Source organism: Pithys albifrons, chromosome 3 (genome assembly GCF_047495875.1).
Source record: "Pithys albifrons albifrons isolate INPA30051 chromosome 3, PitAlb_v1, whole genome shotgun sequence".
NCBI lineage: Eukaryota > Metazoa > Chordata > Aves > Passeriformes > Thamnophilidae > Pithys > Pithys albifrons.
The window spans coordinates 52066826-52088711 of NC_092460.1; the positions used below are offsets into that span (position 1 = coordinate 52066826).

A 21886-nucleotide genomic window follows, 5' to 3' on the forward strand; every position below is an offset into this window, starting at 1 on the left:
TGTTCCAGCCAAGGACTCTCATAATACACTTCAGTGATACAGTAGCTTTCCAAAGCAGGGACTGAATCCAGAGTCTAGATCCAGTGGGTCAGAAATCTACCTCTGGTTCTTCTCCCCAGGCTTAGAGCATCTCCAGGTAGGTCTGAAAACAGAATAAGGGTCACCAGGATGGTGCAGGCTGCGATTTGAACTAGTTAGCTCTCCTGACTTGGCAACTCTACTGGACAGGAGCTGGAGTTTCCACACAGTGCTGATGAACAGATGCCTTAGGGCCAGTTCATGGTTTCTGAACCTTCTGTTACCTGGTGCAGACATACACGTTCAATGCTAAAAAGACAGCTGCTTGCCAGCAGCATGTCCAAACAAAAATGGACCAGGGTACTGTTTCTTCATTTTATGCCCGGACTACTGTTCTGGCAGCACAAGGCAGGTGGTAAAAAAAATGGAACCACACAGAGCTGCCTTCTTTCCTGATATATAGTGTTGCCTAAAAGCGACACTTAAAAGAAACCTCTAAGACTCAGTTTGTGAGTTTTAGAAATCAAGGCATTATTTAATCAGTGCTGTGTGCATTGGTCATCATTTCACAAAGATGTACACCAAGATATCTTCACTACAGTTTATATGTCAGTATTACATGATTATTCATTTTTTGTTCTCTGCATTCCTGTTACATATTAATGACATTTCCCAACACTTATTAGCATATATGCATATCCTTGTAAGGTCTGGGAGGGTTTTCATCCAGGGTCCTGCTAGTCTTTTTTTGTCTGAAGCCCCCCTAGGTTCTAAGTGACTGCTTTGTAAACTTCTTCAAGACAATACTTACTTCCAGCTTCAGAAGGAGAGAAGTTGGGCTCACATCTTTCAGAGTGGCCCCTCAGTGCCCCTTCCTGAACATCTCTGCAGTCCCAGCGGGCTATCGGGGATGAGCCCCGCTTGGTGGTCTGTATGGCGACGCCCAGTCCCAACCCTCATAGCCCCAGCGCCGATGGGCCGTGCCGTGCCGTGCCGGGTTGGGCTCCGCAGCGCTGCGGGGCGCGGTGCGGTGCGGTGCCGCCTCTGGGATGTCGGCGTCGGGACCTTACAGCCGCGGCAGCCTTTCATGTGCGCGGTTGCCAGGGAAATTTCTCTGCCGAACTGGGACCAGAGCGGTGGGGCAGGACCAGTTTTTCTGGTGGTGTTTTTTGGGTTTCTTTGGTTGGTTGGTTTTTTGGTTGTTTCTGACGTACTTAAGACTTCAATTATGACCCTTTTAGAGAAAAGGCAGCCAGTTAAGAAGATATGAAGCAGTGGGAAATCTGGAGTCTGTGCAATCTAGTCAGACCTCAGCTCTTGGTTTTGTCCACTTGTTAGAGAGATCTCCTGTTTTAAGTGAGCGTTTTGTTTAGTTTTGAGTAACAGAACAGCCCATTTACTGCTGGCCAGGGTGGATGAGGCTGAAGTCTGTCTTTGCTCCGTGCCTTAAGGAAAGCAGAGGGGACATCTACACAGACGTTGCCTTCAGCTGCTCAGTCACTTGCACTCTTAAGGCAACACAACTCTGATCCAAAGGGTCTGAAAGGTATATCAGTGTGTTAAAAATTATCTAAACTGGTTAATAATGCCAGCCTATTAGAAAAGATGAAGTCCTGGCACAATATTACTTTAAACTGACTACTTTGCTTCAGCTGTAGTCTGTCCAGCTTAGAGCATCAGCACAGCCAACTTCACTCTGCCCATAAAGGCTGACTAGACCTTGGCATCAGCAGTACTGCGGGTGCTAACTGCTGTTAGGACATAGAACAACTAACAGCTTAGCCTGCAGAACATTAATGATTAAATAAGCAAGGCAGATTTTGAAAGAAAGGACGTGTCACTACCTTATGAGGCAGAAGAGGAATGGAAGCACTCACAGAACACACTCTGACCTGTCCACAGCTGGGCCACAGTGAGAAGAGATGTTAAGCTCCTGAGAGGCTCAGAGGGCATTGGATGCAATGCTGAACTTCCAGGACTTATCTAAATAGACTCCGTGAGCTTCAGCTTACATTATGGTTTGCTCATATTAAGAGGCCAAAGGCATACTTGATGAAATGGAAGTGCAGTTAATTTAGAAATTATAAAAAGAAGTAGTATTTCACCCTGGATAGTTGATTTGAGAAATTTATTCAATGACATTTTGCCAAATACTGTGACTGGACTTTTTTAAGAGTGCTGGAGAGTTTTATGGCTGCTATTGATTAATAAGGCTAAATCAATGACATCCCATTCAGTTTACAGTCAAAATTCAGTCCTTACTCTGGAGGAAAGGCAGCCAGAAAAGAAGATCCAGGCAAGCACCGTGATGTAATCAGATGGATGAGTAATGGGGCAGTCTGACTTTTCTCTGTTCTGGGCTGGCAATGTCAAGATACTAAGCCAGCCTAGTGGGCTTGGCTGAGCAAGGACAGGTACTGGTCCTGGGCTGTCCAAATTGCCAGCATGGTGCCTGGTGGGCAGAATCTACCCAGAGTGGCCAGTGGTTTAATCCATCCATATACTCTCATGAAAAAGGAAATACACACATATGGAGGTGAAAATGGAAATGTAGCAATCCTGATGTGAAAGCTGTTTATCCTGGCAGCTTGCTAACTGCCATTTCTCCTCTGTCAGAAAAATGCTGATATATGGTGCTCTGAGAAGCTAGTATGGCATACCATCACACATTAGCCTGGTCTGACCAGTGACACTGTATAAAATTCACAAATGTTACACCATCTTTTTAGGCAGACAACTGAATTTCTCTGAACTGTATATGTTAGACAATGGTCCTGCTATGTTTGACTCTTTCATCTGTTTTATTAACTGCCTGTAGTATGGAGTGAAACAATACCAAGAGCAAGGTTACAGGGTATCCTGTGTTTCCTTTGTTGCAAAGGGTTTTGAATGAATTATTTCTGAAGACCCTTAAGTGGAAATCACTTAGCCGTTTTCAGCCCTTGAGTCATCCTTTATTGGAGACCTTTTTATTGCAGCTCTTAGGAACTCCTTGGTACTAGGATACTTACTCAGTTGCCAGTAGGTTGGGGCTCTCCATCAGATATTTCCACTGCTACAGAGAGATTAATGTCCAAGCCATGACTGGGGTCTGTGTATATGGTACTTATGTGTGTAGTTAATGTCATTATACATGTGAATCTTGCTATATTTGTTATCATTTACCAGGGTGACAAAATTGAACTACACTAGCAATTCTGGATTTGTTATTGCAATTAGTGGCCATCAGGGATTGTGGCTTTCAGAGAAGACCTAGAAAGTCAACAACTATTCTCCTAATTAATTTATCACAGTATATCCTGCCTATCAGTGGGATCACTGAACTGGATCTCTTGCTTTCACTCATTCACCAATTTCTATAACCATCATCTCTGAGCTGTGTATTCTTCTGTCAAATAAGTTCAGTCAATAGTTATTATGAGAACAAGAGAGGGAACTGATAAATTATGTGGTTATGTAAACCACATTTCTGCATCTAATGAATTTGAACTTCTCTCTGACAGCATATTCCCAGGGCAGCTTGGAGGATTTTCACCAAGAACAATCCACCCATCAGAGAATAAGAACACTGGGAATGGATTGCAGGAGATTATCTACTGTGCAAGCCAAAATTAGCAGTAACCCAGGGAACCCATTCCAGTAAGACAGGAAAGTTTTGAAATCCTACAGAATAGTATCAATTAGGCAGTCATTAAGAAAAAACACAATTCAACATGATCCAAATTCACTTTGAGTAGGTTTTGCTATGAATATGTGTATTTGTGAAAATGTGTGTATGTGTGTGAGATGCAAAGATGCTGTTCTAGATGCCAGTCCCACCATGAGGACATTATATTAGGTCTGTAGTGTCACTATGTTCTCATAGTCGCTACTGTAAGCATTCAAGGAAAGGACTCATGCAGCATGGTACAGCACATAATATTAAACCCAGAGTTTTATTGTATTGCATTGTTGAAAACTAAACAAAAAAATTAAATTTATGGAGAAAAAACCAAGCAGGCAGAAGATCCTGACTGTAGGCTAGTCTGAGGCAGCAAATGCATTTGTGGTAAGAATAAACAGGAGTAAATGAACACTTAGGCAACAAAGATCCTGATTTTCTGTCAGGTATGTTATAACAAACGGGACTCAGAAATATAGCAAATTTAATTACAAGACATTGAACTATTGCAGCATTTTCCATCATGAACAGCAAAACTCCCAGTGAATCAGGTATCCCACTGGGACTGTGACAAATAGGTACACAGTGGTGTCTTAATTTTGAAGAAAAGAAATACAAAGGTGGGGAAATGAAACCCCGTGTTTTCCCAGAAGTTATTTGGTGCCTGCTTGCTCCTTTTCCCTCCTCAGACTGTGTGATAGGCAGGGCTGAAGACTAAATAAGAGGCAGCCCTATGTGGTTTGGCTGTAGATCATAGAGGAATTTTGCAAATCAGGACTGTACTGATGACACAAGAACAACTTTTCTTCTAAATCAGGAAATTGAGAAGAGGACTTGGGAAAGTGATAGTGGCCTGCATCATTAGGATATGACAGAATCCCTCTTGGAGACTGGAAAGGAAGGACAGACCCCAGTTGTTAAATTATGACTACACAAGAAGCTTTATAAAGCAGCAAATGGGGTTAGATATACTGATGTTCTCAAAAGCCTAATGAAAAAGGGTCTACACCCAGAGTAGCACAAATTGGTTTTTTCCTGTACCTGTGTGGAGCCAGCAGACTAGGGCATTTCACAGTGACATGGTATATTTCTCCAAATCCAAGAAGCAAACAAATGTTCTTGCTCCTCAAATTCCTTGCGCATAACTTGACACATCAGGCCTTTATGAGGTCTGGCACTTTGACTGGAGCTAAAGGAGCCTGCCACCAGTAGCAAAAATCGTTTCTGGATTACATTTTGAGGAATGTAATCCAGAGGAAACATAACATGCTGCTCTCCTCATTCCCTAAGTCAGTACCATCACTAAGTGGAAGGCTCACGAGTTCCTCAAGATGACTGGACCACTGCAACTGTTCGGGGGGATCTTGAATCCCCCTATTTATAGATATTCTCTAGTCTGCCCTATGTCGAGAATCAGTTTTGCTCGGGATAGTAAAATGCAATTTGAAAGGCAGTAGTTGCTTTTGCTTGCCAGGGGAATCTAGAGTGGCTGTAAGGAAGAAACTTGTGAGAACAGCTCCCTGGGGACCTCTCCTGCCACATCTGAGGTAAATGGCTCTTTACATGGCAGTGATTGGTTTCAAATGGTGCAGCGGCAGGCAGGAGGGCTCCTGGGAGAGTCACCTGCAGCCTTGCTGAGCTCTCACATCTCCAGTGAATTGTAGGTCAGACCTGGCCTGTCTGCAAGTCTGAAGAACTTAGAAGTGTTGACAATAGTACTTGGTTGCTCTCTAAACCTCGTTCAACCTCTGCAAACTGTTTTCTGTCCACCTAGGAACACACTAGCTGCCAATCTCCCAAGAGAAGGTTTTGTGGTGAGTGCATTTGCACCTTCACCATGTGCAATCCAGCCTTCTTACAAGAGGGGTTAAATGTGCAGGAGGAGGAGGCAATAGTTATCCCAGCATAAGTAAAGTCAGAGCAGATTTTCTGTGGGAAGCCATCTGTCAGCTGGGGAGTGGTGCTGTGTCAATTGATCAGCTCCACCTCCAGCTCAGCGCTGCAAACTACAGATCCCTGACCTTGTAGGGTGACAGTGGGGGAGTATTGGGATCTCTGGAGACTTTGAGATCCTGTAATGGAGCCTCTGCTCTTTCAGAATGTGTGAGGGATGGCCTAAAGCATCTTGCTTTCACTTGTGGCAGTTAGCTAGCCTGAGCTTGCAGGTGAAAGGGCTATAGGAGAAAGACAAGCTATTTCCTGTAGCCAGGGGATTGTATTTCACCTGGATGATGTGCAGTGTAAGGGTCTTCTGATTTCAGCTCAACCTATCTCTATCCCAAACTTAAATCTGTCTCCTAGTGGCAGTGTTGAACCATAGTTTGGCTGTTTCAAGGTGAAAAAGGAGGGTGGAGACTGTGAAATTTCTGCAGGAAAAAAGTAGGAGCTTGTAATAGTCTGTAAAACACTTATTGTCTGGAAGGGTAAAATGTTCCTTTTTGGTTTAGGCTGTAATAAAACAATAATGATTCTATAGGTTATATGTGTGCAAAAATGGTAAAACCATCTTAGATCTATCTCCTAATTTAAAAACTTTCATTGTAACACCACAGTGAGGTCAAATTCATGTTCTGTCTGACAGTTCTGTAGTTCTCTATTAGTGCAGCTTCTCTCTCCTTCTCTTTTCCTTAACTTTTCATCAGATATGCTGAAAAACAAGGGAAAGGAAATTGCAGCTCTTGGGCATTTTTTTTAGTTTGCTTTTAGTCCCCCCAAAAGGCAGTCACTGAGATTCCTATCCAGCTCTATCAGCAATTCTCTTGATTTATTGTGAGGGACACGTTCTTCTACACTCTTGTCCGTCCTTCTTTCCTTACCCCTCTCTGAGTGCTGAGTTTGTTAGCGAATGAAGAACATTTGGCTAGCCCAAGTATTGGGGTGATTAAGTGCCAAGAGACATATTGGCAAGCCAAGAGCTGGATTGGTTTGCATCTCCTTAATACTCTCATTTTGAATAGAAGTTGCCTCATCTTGCTGCTTCTTTAATTAAAATGCCAAGCGTTGCTCAAGAGCAATTATTACATGCACAGCTAAGTGGTCTGTGCTGTTTGATTTAAGGAGGGGTGCTCACATTTCTCCATGGAGCAGAATTGTTTACCTGGGTTGTGATAGAGCTATCTATTTGCTGTATTGATTTTTGATGTTCTGATACACTCCCGTTAGTGAGGAGCTCCGAATTTTCTCCCTGAGTCTTTGGGACTGAATTCCCTTCAACAGTTAGGTGGGCATTCATGTGGAAAGAACTGTCAGCAGGCATTTTAGCTTGGCCCTGTTTAAATCACGGGGAGGACATTACCTCCTGCACCTTGCTATCATGCTTACTAACTTCTGACTAGGTGTATGCATCCTTGAAATACTAGTGGATTTACCATCTCGCATCCTCTCTTTGTTACCAACGAAGCCACCTGGTATTTTTTCATAGAAGACTTCAAGATGCTGTGTGTCAAATGTTCCTGTAATTCAATAGCCAGGCCCTTCAGATCTTAGACTCGCTGATAGAAATGGTGGAGATTTACAGTCAGTTCAGAGGCTCTTACGCAAAAGTATAGAAAGTCTCTTGTTGAACTTAATATAAAAATAAATACTAGTCATCAGTGTAGCTGTCTTGCCTTTTCATGTTACAGTAAGGCTGTCTTTGCACTCTAGCATTCAGTTTGCTACAAGTGGCTTTCAAAGGCACTGTGCAATAAAGGGTATTGAAGATGCTTTCAGACTTTCTTCAAATTCTGGCAGATGCCATGACAATAGTTTGATTTTTCCTTTGTCTTTCCTAATTTTCTGCATAAGCTCCAAAGATAAAAAGTATCTTTTTATTAGGGAAGTAAGTTCTTTTCCTGAGTGGAGTTCTGAGAGAAGGAGGTGAATTCCAGTGATAATAAGTACAAGCTGTTTTCTATGTATTGAGAGGCACCAGTTGCTGCTCCAGTATATTTATGTTTTTTAACTTGTCTCAAATTTGTTGCTGCCTTCTTTTCCTTCTTCTTTTTTCATACATTTATTTTTCCACTAAGCAAAGAGCAGCCCTAAGAGAACTTTCACATGTGGGTGGTGAGCTGTATGGAGGAAGTGAACCGAGTTAATCACCAAACCTAATAAGAGAGGCATGAGGATGTGGGAGCAAGAACTCTTTCATATAGGATGTGACCCATAGGGAGCTCAGGAAAGAAACAGCTTAAGGCTGGATACAGGATCAGACCTTTCTTTGTTTTTTTCTGGAATTGCTGAGCTGTGGCATACTTGGTCAATATAGAAAATGGCTATAGGTAATCAAAACTATGACTAAAGGATGAATGGATGATTGATTAACTGGCATCCATGCTGGAAAACAGCTTTATCTGGCAGGCTGTAGGAAACTTAATTTGGTAGAGAGCTGTTCTAAGTGTGACTATCTTCAAGTAATGTCTTGAGGCACAGTGAGTTTCCCCAGGTATAAAACTCTGGAGTACCTCCTTTTGTATCTCTGGTTCAGTTTTCCAGGCTTATTAAGAGAAGGTGGGGCTGCTCATTCTTAAAAGTGGCGATTGGATTTTGAGAACTTTCTTATTATAATGGGGTTATCTACATATCATTAAATTCTGCCTCTTTTTGTTGGTTTTTTTGTTTGTTTTTGTTTTTTGGTTATATAATCCAACTCTGCAGAAATCAGTGGGAGTTTGCAGTTGATTTTGAAAGGTAGAAGATAAACCCATAAGACAAAATATTGGCAAATACTTTTTTGTGTTCTTTTCCATCATGAATTGGGCAAAAGCAAGGATTTGCATTTTACTGAATCTGTCACAAAATGAAAGCCTGGTATTTTGTGAAATTCTAGGACAAAAAGGGTTTATACTATGCCATTGGAGAGCTGACATCTATACAAAACTCCCTTGGAGTCTTGGAGGTTGTAAAATGGTACAAGTTCTGGTTTTTTAAAAGATGAACTTAGTGTGGTAGAAGGATATGAAAGCAATACCAAGAGAAATATTGAGCTGACATTTCTCCAAAACAGTATAAACAAACTGCATGTTAGTATAGAAATATTTTTTTTTAATTTTAGGGTATTTTATGTTGTTCTGAGACTGAACCTCCACTGTTGTAGAATTTTGTGCTGCTGCTAGCTTTGAGAGGATCTTGCAGTAGGGGTTGTCAGAGCTCTTTGTATCCAGTGCTTTTGCCTGCTCTAGTTGTAGTTTGGTCTGGGTACTGAAACTAGAGTGACTGTCCCATACTAAATCAGTATCAAAGCTGCTGTTTATCCTGTTTATACTACATATACAGTTATGATAATCCTGGGATTAAAGCTCTTAATTTTTGCAGTTGTGGACTATTTTGTACATATTCTCTTTTTCTGTCCTCACTTGTGTACCACTTGTTCTCTGTCTGTTAGAATCAGGCCTAGCATTTCAAATCTTTAAGTAATTTTGGCAACCTGCCTTTAAAAATAAAGTAAGGACAGCTGGCCATAAAAAGGATTTTACTTTCTTCTCACTTGCTTCACTGAAATTTAAAATTTTAAAGAGTTAAAAATCCTTAAGCTCTGGCCAAGATACAAAGTGTAAGATTCTGACTGTTTGCCTCCCCCTCCATGCTCAGTGGGTTTACTAAGAGTGCTGTTTATCTCCTTTGACCTATTCTTTTTTTCTTTTTCTCTCTCTTCCTCTCTTTTACTTCCTATTTTAGGATGAGTCATCCATGTTCTTCCAGTTTGGCCCATCAATAGAACAGCAAGCTTCTGTCATGCTCAACATCATGGAAGAATATGACTGGTACATCTTCTCCATTGTCACTACTTACTTCCCTGGTTACCAGGACTTTGTGAACAAGATCCGCAGTACCATTGAGCACAGCTTTGTGGGTTGGGAACTGGAGGAGGTCCTCCTGTTGGACATGTCCCTGGATGATGGAGACTCAAAGATCCAGAACCAGCTAAAGAAGCTCCAAAGCCCTGTTATCCTCCTCTACTGCACAAAGGAAGAGGCCACCTACATTTTTGAGGTGGCCAACTCTGTGGGTCTGACAGGCTATGGTTACACGTGGATCGTGCCCAGCTTGGTGGCAGGGGATACAGATACAGTGCCATCTGAGTTTCCCACTGGGCTCATCTCTGTCTCATATGATGAATGGGACTATGGTCTTCCTGCCAGAGTAAGGGATGGAATAGCCATAATCACCACGGCTGCTTCTGATATGCTGTCTGAACACAGCTTCATCCCAGAGCCCAAGAGCAGCTGTTACAACACCCAGGAGAAAAGGATTTACCAGTCCAACATGCTCAACAGGTAAGGGAAAGAGCTAGCCCAGCCTTACAAAAGAAGGGTCAGAGACAACCTCTGATACCAGAATATTGCTGCTAGGGCATGCGGTGCTTTGGGCAGTAGATCATGTTGGCCAGAACCTGGGCAAGGGTAGGCGAGCTGATGGTGGGCCCATGTTGCTGTCTGTCACGAGTGCCAGTATTGTCTTCTCCTTAGAAAGTCTTCATATAGCACACGAGACAAGTCAACATGAGGTAAAGGACTATGAAGGCATAGAGCAAAAATTTGAGTATGCCCCTCAATGCACAAATTTTTGCTTTTATAACAGCACTGAACTTCTTGGAGTGCCTTTGCATGAATAGGTCTGCAACTCTCAGGTAGGTTCTTGCTGCAAGTAGTGGAAATGTTTATATTGAAATCTAGAAGGCACCAGGTTCTGCTCCAGGCACTAACAGTATGTGAACAGATGTCCTTTGTAGGTGATGGTTTTGTAATCTACCTGGAATAGTTTCATGGCACCTGTTGTCTGAAGACTAAGTGTCCTTCTGCTGTCCATTAGCCCTGAATTACAGGAGAGAAGGAAGTGCAAATAGAAGTGGAGAATTAGAGCGGCAAAAAGAGAGTCATCAACTCTGCTCAGTTTCTGCTTTATACTGGGAGTCTTTAAAGGCCTTTAGTGTCTTAAAGATCCAGTTTACCTCAGAGGAGGACTTGTGCTATCACTCATCTCTTTGACACCTTATTGGCCATTGTCTGCTGGGTGTTTTGGGTCCCATTCTGTCTTGTATACATTATGCAGAAAGCCTAGTACCTTGATTAGAATGGCAAGTTCTTCCAGATTGAAAACGAAATTAAAGTTTTAATTACAAACAGGGAAAACCTGTTTGAATAAACATATTTTGATCCAAATTCATATTTTCTTAAGAAACAGTGCTAAAATGTCTATTTAAGGACATAGAGGAAGCCTGTGATGGAACAACCATGAGAACAGCACTGTGATGACTAGATCATCATTTTTGTCTCAGCTGGAGTTTTAGCATGTAGCAAAGCAACACAGATAATTAGATACGGAATCCTCCGTTATCCAGATTTCCCCTGACCTGCTCAGCTGTCATTCTCCTTTGTTTTACAGTAAAAAATCCTTGGACATGTTGGATCCTTTGTGGTAGGACAAGGGAAATTCAGGCAGTAGCAATCAGGTCACACAGAGCTCAGTGTCTTTGTTCATTTGTCATGTTGAATCATGAAGTAGTATAAATGTGATGGATTGGTCTGTGTGCTGTGACCTCTTGCTGTCAAATGTGCCAGGCAGATAGAGAAACCAGTGGACAAGGAAGCAGATTTTGCTTTGCCTGAAAGCTGAGCACTGAAAGAGAACTTTAGTATTTGACCCATTATATTATCCACATTGCTACTTGTCTCTATGATCCAGTGGCATATTATCAGGTCTTATTGCCTTTACTTCCTCTTCCCCATGCTGTCTTTTTGTTGACTGCAAGCCTTGTGACCACCAAAGGTGCCCAAAACTTTTGTCAGTTTTCTTCCCAGCTAGACTTAGGAATAAGGGTATTTTTCGGCTGCTCTTTTGAGTGATCACTGGAATTATTAAGCAGGGAAAATATATTTAATATATACAAGTTATGAGAAGTAACATCAAGGCAGGCTGTTGTTCTACCTTTCCAAATGAAGAGGGATTTGAGGGGAAGCTCTATTGTGTCATTTCAGCAGTTATCTAGAAAACAAGATGTTCCTTCCTATGTGATGCAGTGTTCCGCAGAGACCTTCTGCTAGTTAGTTCTGTTGACACTCTATTAGCCTGTGCATAGCATCATACCCATATAGCTACACTTTAAGGACCCAGCATAATCTCTCTGCATAGCACCTTTTTGCATTGTGTAGAAGTGGCCAGCTCAGAGACTCTTGAGTTCAGATATGACAGTACTGTTGTGCAGTGTAGATATATGCCCTGAAGCCTGGGCACCTCACATGAGGGTAGTTCATACTAGCTTTCTTCTCACCTTCATAGCCCAAATCATGCTGTTTCTTCTCCCTTGTCTGCTTTGGTACAGCATTCATAGGAATTAGTGCAGATACATGTATATATACCCAGCTTAGTTTGGGTAGTGACATCAGTCTTGCTGAGAAGCAGAGTCAATTAGTCCATGCCAAGCTCTGTTTTGCCACTGTGTAGATTGCTGCAGGCACCTGAGGTAACTCAGAAATAGTTACACTGTTTTGCAGTTGCTTTTGAGCACAGTGCAGATACTTGCTTTGCCTCCCATAGTCTTGTCCTGTGTAGGGGTTCTGACCACCTCTACCCGCCCATGTTTCCACCCTCTCTATATTTCTGAGTGAGGTGGTTAAAAAGTTTGACTTCAGTGAGTTGGATGCTTTGGGTTTTTTATTTAGATCGACTTACTTTCAGGCACCTTTTGAAGTTTAAAGTGGTGGTGTCTGAAATAAGCCATTGCTTTTGCAAATCCAAGGGGTCAATAGAAATCTTACAGCTTCAGTCTCCAAGACGGAGAGGTAGAGAAGAGGCACAAAATGTGGAAGGAGGCAGATGTGAAGATGGGAGTTCACCATACTGAACCAAACCCCACAGAGATTAATGGCTGTAATCTGTGTTCATACCTTTACATACCATTGAACTTGCTGGAATTTACTAAGTGCTAAGCTTTAAACCCCTCCTAATATGCTTGGTCTATCTGAGGTCTTTAAACTTCTCCTGAAATGCTTTGTCTATCTGGGGTATTACAGATTCTGCAGACCTGGCTGCTTCGTACTTTCCCTAACCCCTTCCTCCTGCTAAAATCCCACAGCACTCATGCATTGTGCACACCAGGCAGCAGCAATACCTGCATGTCTGGAATATGGTTTGGCTTGCTTTGGACTGGACTGAAGGTTCTGGAGAGCTAATTTTAGTCTTGCTCTGGATACAGCAATACTATATTCAGCCATCTGCAACTTACATTTCCCCCTTTGGATGCCTACACGGAATAGAGAAGTGCATGTACATGGGCTTGATGTCTGTGGAGACAAAGTGTATGTGTATGTGACCTCAGATCACCATGTGGCTAGTGTTTTGGAAACTCCTGAAACTAATCCAAAGTGGTCCAGTTTGCTTCAAATTCATAGCTGGGATGGCAGTGCTATAAAAGGATTTTCCTATTTTATTTTTTGGAGACTGAGACATCCAACTAAAAAAAAAGTGTAATTTAGTTCTGCTGGGGCACATTATACATTAAGAGTGTGAATTAGTCCTTTCCCAAGATCTGCCTTTGAACTCTGACCTTTTCTTACTTTTTTTTCTCCACTTTCTGAAAGAGCAGTATTTCTGAATGCAGCTACAATCAAATGGCCTTGCTCAACACAGTGTCAGTCATTGATCTGGGTGTATAATGGTGTAAGGAGAGGATGAATTGAATGTTGCTCAGATTCTTCATATCTTTCCCCCTTCTTACAGTGACACTTGTTCATTTTCGCAAGAACTTGTGCAAATAAAGTTTTATTTGAAGTATGTCTGTAAGCACAAAAAGAAAAAAGACAGACTGCTATCTAAATGCCATTTCTTGCAATGTAGGTGTTTGGTCTGCATCTTCTTGTATCATTAATGGTCTCATAGCAACTGTCTCTTGTCTGTCTTGAAACTGGTTCTTTTTCGTGATGGACTGCAACTGCCAAAGTATGATCACTACCGTTGTGGATTTTGTCCAATAAATGAACCTGGTGATGAGATAACTCCACTGAAGAGTAGTAAAATAATACTTTGAGAAAGGTTTGTTCTGCAAGATTTGTTGGTTTTCTCTTTGAATAATTCTTGAGGAATTTTTCTTCTAGTGAGGGATTTATCTCAATTTATGCTGATAATAGGCTTATGTGGTGATTTGGAGTCCAATATCCAAACTCTGTTTCCCAGTTCAATTGCAGTCTTTAATTCTTTGTTTTGTTTGTAGTAATTACCTATTCATTTATTCCTTTATTGTGCCAGGAGAAAATGTAGTTTGAATATTCCAGTCTACCAAGTTTATAGTTACCTCAGTATCTGGTCTTCTGGGCAGCCAGCAAAACACTATATGCTCTTTTCTTTTTTATTGGATCACAAGGGTTGGGAAGGAGTTTCTAATAGAGTTTTCCTCTGGAGAAATGCTCAGATGAGGAGTTCTTACCTCTTGGCCCTTTCCAGGAGAGCTGCTAGGCTTCTAAGCATCCTGCAAAACTCATCTTTTCTTCTTTCACCATGGCTGCTGATGAGTGAGTGGGCAGAGGTGGATGTGTTTATAGGCAGCCTTCTCCTTATTTTTTTTTAATTGTTGATGGGGCAGATTTCCTAGAGCTCTGGATTGGTGCTTCTCATTACTCTTTAGAAATTGGAAGAAATAACTAAATGACAGGAATATTCTTGGGAGTGGAAATCAGAGATGAGTCATGAGAAGAGAATATAATTTCTGGCACATATTTGAGGAAGAGGAGCTTGGCTGTTTTGTGTGGATATTCACAGTCATTGGGCTACATAAGCTGTGTTTTCATTATAGCCTTCGATGAGACCTGAGTTCTTCCTGCTGGTTGTTGTGGCTGCTTGTGAATGCTGGGCCATAACTACTAGTTTGTTGTTGTAGGGTTACTAATGAGTTCTCCACTGATTGGCTTTAATAGTCTCTCATTTAACACCAGGCTACACACACCAGATTTCATTTTAGTAAAAAGTGCAGTGGAGCATTTGCTTTGGAATTAAAATACAAATGTGGAGATATACCACCTTTGCAAAGAAATACTTTTAGAGAAGAACAAGGTTAGTTCAGTTCTGTACCTCAGATTCCTCAAATATGAAAACAGCTGGCAAGTTAGCTCAGTGCATTGTTTGAACATGATACTTCCACTTTGGGGGAAATAGTTTTCATCTGAAAAGATGCCAAACAGTTAAGAAATGCAAAAGAGCCTTTGATCAGTGATTGGAAACTGTTTGCCCTGAAACAGCCAGGGCAAGCTCTCTTCTCACATGGCCACAATACCCGAAGGAAACTAGGAATTGCCAGGGCTTAGATAGCTGAACAGTGAGTCAGTGATCAGAGAAAGTTCTTGCAGTAGGGTTGTACAAATAAATCATTTCCCTGGAGACTCAAGACCATAGGGGCTATACGCATCCCTGAAGAAGGTGCAGTGCCCCTTAAGGCTGTCATGTCATCCTGATACTCAGCAGCAGCACCATGCCCATAGCATAGACCTGCTTTCCCCAGGTCAGTTCCAAGGACAGTGCCCAGACAACACCTTTCCTTGTTTCCTGGGCTTCTCCATACACCTCTCCTCTCCAGTCATGGCAGCCATTTCCTTCCATGTCAGACACAGGGATCATAATATGTCATCTGCAGGAAGTGCCATGGAGCCACTCTATGTTGTCTCCTAGTTGAGTGAGTCACACACCTTCACACAGTGCAGCAAAGGATTGAGAGTGGGACAATTTGCATTGCTCTTTCTTTCTCCATTTGTAGATTGTTGAGTTAACCTCATGCTAAGAGACAGGAGCACTGGCCAGCACTGAGGTCTCAGTTTGGCAGGGCTACATCTATCTCCTTGGCAGCTGGCTGAGAGACACTGCTCCAGCCCTTGAACCCGGCAGTGCTCCAGTGGTGGGAGGCACAGTGCTAGACTTGCTTCTAAATGCTGGGGAGAAGGTGAGAGAAGGTATAAATGGCATATTCCCATGGATGCAGGAATTGCTCTTTTCAGAGACTTGGAGGGTGAGGGAGCATATGTAACTTTTGACCTTTTGGAGCCTTTAAGCCCATGTCTTGTTAGCAGCTTATTATGTTCCTGCTGGTTGTTGTGTCCCACTGCCATCAGGCTGGTGCAGGCTGGCAGCACATGGTGTGAGTGCAGCTGACAGATTAAAGATCCTTGCTGCTGAAATCTGCTGTTCCTGTCACTGCTCCAGTAGCAGCTGGAGGCCTGGGCTGGCCTCTGCCTCCCGCCTCTGTTATGGTCTCTCTGCCTCCCAGCATGCCTTGCTGTATATCACCTCACTCTCTGTTCTTGCATACTGCCATTACTTTCTTTTTTTTTCTGTCCCCGCCTTGCCTTGCATCTCCTGTTCCATTTCATTTGCCCTGTGTGCATTGCTCCTTGTCCTGGTGGTTCAGTGCTGGGTTTGTTGCCCTGGGACTACTGGTTATTCATGATGCCAGCCCAGAAGGTGAACAGTGGGTGGGGGCAACAATTATCCATGTGCCACCACACATTAGGCAGTGTTGGCTTCCTCTGAGACTTTTTTTCTGTCACTGAAGGGGGATGCTGAGGCCAGTTTGTAACATGCTCTTGACCCAAACCTCGCCCATATGGGTGAGTTGCTAGGGGTGCTTGTTGCAGAAGGGCACAGTCTGTGCCTGGCTGTCCTTGCTTTGCGCAGCTCTTAAGTGATGCTGCTCGGGCAGTGGGAAGCATTGCCATCTTGCTGGAGAAGGTCTAACATCAAACTGACTCCATATGCTGGAAGAGTGCTGGAGATCCCTGGCTTCTCAGTGTGAACATATGATGGTGGCACAGCAAAAATGTTTGTTCCTCAGCAGGCGCCACAGGATACTTTACTCCTGCATAGCAGGGCTTTGTCAGAGGGGGAGAGGAGGCACTTGCTCTCTGTGGACAGCTGGATTTTTCATCTTCGCAATTAAAATAGGATGGAAGGGTTTAAGTGAAGAGATGCATTTTTGGCAAGGGTTTGATTAAAGGACAGACTCTTTCATAAAGGCCTCCAAAATCTACCAGCTGGGAATGAATTTTGGTATGCGCCATCAGTTTCCAGATGGGAAAATGTCCATGTTCTGTTTCCAGCCCTTTGAGACATCTCCTGCTCTGCAGCCAAGTCCAATTAGTACTAATACTGTGGTAACTTCACTTGCTGGTGACAGTATGTTTTAATGTGTACATTCAGACTTTCTCCACTCTTCATGGAAAACGAATCAAAATCCTCCCTCTGGTGGACCTGTGAAACCATAAACCCAGCTTTGGCTACTGTTTTAGCATCAGCTGCAGCAGCGTCCTGCCCCTATCAGGGCAGGATGGCCCTAAATGCAATTAGTGCCCTGTGGGCTTTAAAGCACCTCATGGCATTTGAAATCCTGCTTTAGCAGAGCAGGGGAGGGAAAGTGAAAAAGAGCCACTTTTCTTCGGGGACTGGCTTGATGAGGACATGTATATTTTCTGGCTTGCACACCTGCACACTGATGGCTGGCCATATGCAGTTTCATCACTGGAGCCTGTCAGGAACATGTGCATTTTTTTTCCTTTTTGATAGAAACGTAGTTTCTATTTCCGCCCCACCCTCCCCTCAGACTTAATATTCTTACTATCTTTCAAGTTTTTAAAAATAGGAACTGCCGCGTTGCTATGGCTCCCTGTGCAACTCGAGCAGCTTTTTCTTCTCTTCTCTTTGATGCAATTCGCGTTCACGATGTGGTTTGACAAGACACCAGCGCAGCTCGCCGCCTAGCGGCTCCCTCCCGGAGATGGGCGGGGGGGGCCACGGCGGCCTTTGCATTGACAGAAATGCAGTAATGAAAGGGAAAAAAAAAATATGTCAGGTGGCCTTTCATGGCAGAGAGTCGCGGCATTAACCCTGCTGTGTCTGGGATGAGATTTTTTTCTTATGTTCTGCAGCTTTAATGACATTCCTGTGGTTTAACTCTCAGTAGAATGTCCTTTTTGCCTTTCTGTCCTACACCCTTGTGTGATGGAGCTGATCCCTGTCACATAGTTGGTCTGTTCTCCTCCAGAAGCATCTGCTGTTCAGTGGCCTTTGCTGTATATGTTTCGTCTCAAAGACCGTGCATATTTTAAGCTAAGTTCATGGTTAAGTACTTTGCTGAATTGAGGCTTAGAGCACTTTTGACTAAATGCTACTGATGAAATTCCTCTCGAAATCATTGCTTTTAGGGTTACTCGAGTCTTGTATCCACATTTTGGGAAAATGTCGATCTGCATATCTATGGGGCAGCTGAATACTTATCTTGAAGGTACTTAGCCAAATTTTACACCGGTAACAGGTTTTGAATACCTGTTAGCTGTGCAGAATCCACACTTCCCTCTGCAGTGCACAGACCTCCCCACTGGCCTATTTTCAAGCAACAATAATTTTTAAAGTACATTTTGTTTCACTTTGCAAATTTTAGTTACCTTCTCAGTCCAAAGGTGAGCATTTTTTGAAAAATCTGAGCAAAAGAATCCCTGTTCATCCAATTTTGAGTTATGAGAGTGTGAAATGAATGCATTTGTTCTGCTTTCAAATAATTATCCATCAGAGAGGTTTCTGTTGGTGTGGACAAATAACTCAAAGCTAGCTTCACTTCAAACTTCAGAAATTGGTTTGCAATATTAGACAAGGGATTCCTGCTTTGCTAAGGTTAGAAAATGTAATTTTGAATGAGTATAAACATTTGAAGGTTATGTATGTTACCTTAGTGTAATTTTTTTGTCTTGTACATTCACTGTGCACTATATTTCTTGAAGAATTTGAATGAAATAGGATCTAGAAATGTGTTATTTAAAATGCTTGCATATGAGCAAAGTAATAACAAAGAAAATCTGGCAGGGACCTATCAGCTTGTTCAGTACACTCAGCTTTATAATTTCTGCAGCATGTTCTCTCCTGACTTAAGGAATAAAAATGTCCCTATTCAAGCCTGCACGCACCTTAATATAAAATGAATATTTAAATCTAACCATAGTGCCCTTTAAACAATCAATCAGACTGAATGCTGCCAGCCATCTTCATACAAAGAAAGTTCTTTTCCACCCCTGTGGAGAGATTTCTGAGCTTGTTATATCACATCAGGCAGGTTATATCACACCAAACCTGTCTTGATTGAGGAAAAGTGGTAAGGTGATTAGCTCTTCCCTTTGCAGTAGTGTACCATGAGAAATGCTTGAAAAACAGATTTGGTGGACTTAGTGTTGGTTTTTGTAAAGGATCTGGAGAGACAGCAGCTTGGTGTGGTCAGGGTGGAAGAGAGTTGCCACAATGAACTGAAAACCATGAATCTCTGTAGCTCAGCAATGGTTAAAAATGCACAAATGCTGACTTGACACTGACTTTTTTTCTAGTTTTTGAAGCTGTATTAAAATGAGATGGAAATGAGTTTTCAGTGTCTTGCCCAGTGTTCTTCCTTGTATTATTAGTGTCACAAATGAAATAATTTTTCAGCAAGATGGCTACCTTCAGTAGCAGTGTCAGCATCTTACATTTATTTATGACAGGCTGTAGTATCTTTTATCTGCAGTTCCAAAGCACTTTGCAAAGTAGAAAGGGACAGCTTAATTCACCACAAAAATTCAGCCATCTCTGGGGCGAAATAGAGAACTGTTTAATAGCACATAGTATGAAGTGGAAATGAATGCTATACCTCACTAGAGCTGCACGAGGAATTTCAGCTGGTAGAATGAATTTACAAGAGGTGGATTTTCGCCAAGACATTGGGGGTGTTTAATAAGTGCGATATTAGCAGCAGTGCCACACATGCCCCTTGTGTGCCTGTGTCAAGTAGGCAGCCAGCAGTTCCAGAAGTGTTTTCAGGATGGAGGTTAACAGCTTTTCCAGTGTGCAGATTTCAGCAGCAGATGATACCTACTTTCAGTGTCCTCCTACATCCCAAGACCATGACATGTTTTGGGCAGATTTATCTAGATTCTATACTGATTATCTGCTTATTTCCCCTGGAGACAGCCCTGGGCAGAGGGATATGTCCAGGGTGGCTGCTGTGGACCTGCCACCAGTTATAGACAAGTGATAACCAGAACTGGATGGGGAGCAAAAGGGTTGATTGCAATGAAGCTCTGGTATGATGCAGCTACATGCGTAATAGATACCATATATAAAAGATGATCTGCCCAGAAGGATGGTTTTCATTGCTTTCTTTCCCTTCAAAATAATGCATCACTGACAGATTAAGCCCTGTGAGTGACAAGAGGTACCTCACACACAGATTGCTGCAAGAAATGCTTTCCACCCTCTTCTCAAAGATGCTGATGCATCTCTTCTGCATCTGAGTGGTGACGTGCGGCACGATGAGACAAGAGCTAGTACTTAAGCCATGACAAAATGCTCTCCAACATCACCTAGAGACTGTGAAGACTTTGAGGTGCAAAGTACACATGCTTACAGCCTCTGAATAAATCTGAACATCTAGCAAATGCTCTTCAGTATGCCCAGTATGTATTCTTGTCAAATAGCTGTTCTGGGGGCAGAGCATGAGATTCAGGGCTTTCCAGCATTTAACTTGCCCAGATCCAGGAGGTGCAGCAGAACCAATATTTCAGTGTTCTGCATGCTCTATTGCCCTTGTCTCAGTTTTCTTTTCCTTCCATTTCCTTGCAGGCATATAGCTGAGGTACAGAGGGAGCTTTACTTGCACATCTATTTTAGTTTTAATGTAGCTTTAAGGAGGAGAAGGTCTTGCTTTTTGGCAATGTGAGACTGCAAATCAGATGAATTATAGAATCACAGAATGGTTTGTGTTGGAAGGGGACCTTGAAGATTGTCTTGTTCCACCTTCAACTAGACTAGGTTTCTCAGAGCTTCATCCAACCTGATCTTGAACGCTTACAAGGATGAGGCACCCACAACTTCCCTGGGCAACCTGTTCCAGTGCCTCACAACAGTCACAGTAAAGAATTTTTACCTGATATCTAATCTAAACCTACTCTCTTTCAATTTGAACCCATTCCCCCTTGTTCTGTCACTACATGCTCTTGTAAACAGTCTTGCCTCATCTTTCCCATAACTTTCCTTCAGGTACTGGAAGGCCACAGTTAGCTCATCCCAAAGCCTTCTCTTTTCCAGCCTGAACAACTCTCTCAGCCTTTCCTCATAGAAGAGGTGCTCCGACAAGTGCCTTGGACATGGTGCCACTTTTGCTGATCACTGTGGAAAGATGCTGATTCTGAAGGCCCCAGTTTGACTGTCTAGAGTTAGAAGTTTACTTAATTTACTGATTTGTATTTTTTTCTCCAAGCACTTTTTTATGGAAAGCTCAAGTTCGAATTGATGAAGGCACAAGCTTAGCAATGCTTTGAAATTGATTTGAAATAGTTTATTATAATTCCATGAAATTGCTTAATGAGAAAGTTTGGCAGAGTGATGGAGCCAAATGAGAAAAGCATGGCACTTCCTACAGTGGATGGCACTGGAAGTACTGTGTAAGGCAGGATATGTAGGTATTAAGGGGTGGGATTAACCATAGGGTAAAGAAGAGCTGCCCAAGTGAGAGGCATTCACCACATTCTATTGTGGATCAGACTGGTTTGTACTGTTGCTGGTTGCCACCCTTTTTGTCACCCACTGCTGGATCTTCACAAAATCTGCAAAAGGGATTTTTGGAGCTCCGCTGTGGCAGTCTGGAAATGTTCATTGCAGCCATCAGTTATCACTGTGGAAGCAGGTCCCCAGAGAGGGGCACTGGCAGAAAGGCAGCAAAGGAGTGTGGGGATATGCTGAAGAAGGAGGAGCACTTGAGGAAATAAAAAGCATCACTGGGCTTGGTTTTAGAGCACTCACTGTGAAGGGCATGCAGCTGGTTTTCTAAGTGGGAGGGCTGTGGGTGGCACTGACTTTTATTCCTCCATGTGGTTTGTAGCTTAATTTTCAGATGCCATAGGTCACAACAGCAGTACCCAAAGCCAGAGTGTTGCATGGATGCTGTGATCCTGGCTGTGGTCATACTACTGAAGCCAGGCAGCCAGGGACTTCTACACCAGGGAATTCCTGCAGCCTCCTCTTGTTACCTGAAAATTCAACAGAAAGCAGCCATGTAGATTTGTCACATTTGTGACAAAGGCTCATGCTGGAAGTTTTTTTAAGCCTCAAAGAAGAAAGCTGTGTGGTAGCACCTAAGAGTCTCATCTGGAGATGGCTGAGTGACTAACAGTCCTTGATCCACTCCCCTCACCATTAGAAGGAAGGAGATGTGGGCTTGGTCAGGGAGATAAG

General features: G+C 42.7%; 1 protein-coding gene across 3 annotated transcripts in view; it reads left to right on the forward strand.

Annotated features, from left to right (window-relative positions):
- The window catches only part of GRIN2B (glutamate ionotropic receptor NMDA type subunit 2B), a 235142-nt gene that overhangs the window by 77611 nt on the left and 135645 nt on the right, over window positions 1-21886 (forward strand). For all 3 annotated transcript variants that reach the window (XM_071551936.1, XM_071551935.1, XM_071551937.1), the window contains one exon: window positions 9338-9936. In XM_071551936.1, the coding sequence (XP_071408037.1) occupies window positions 9338-9936 (599 nt within the window). The remainder of the gene's footprint in view (window positions 1-9337; window positions 9937-21886) is intronic.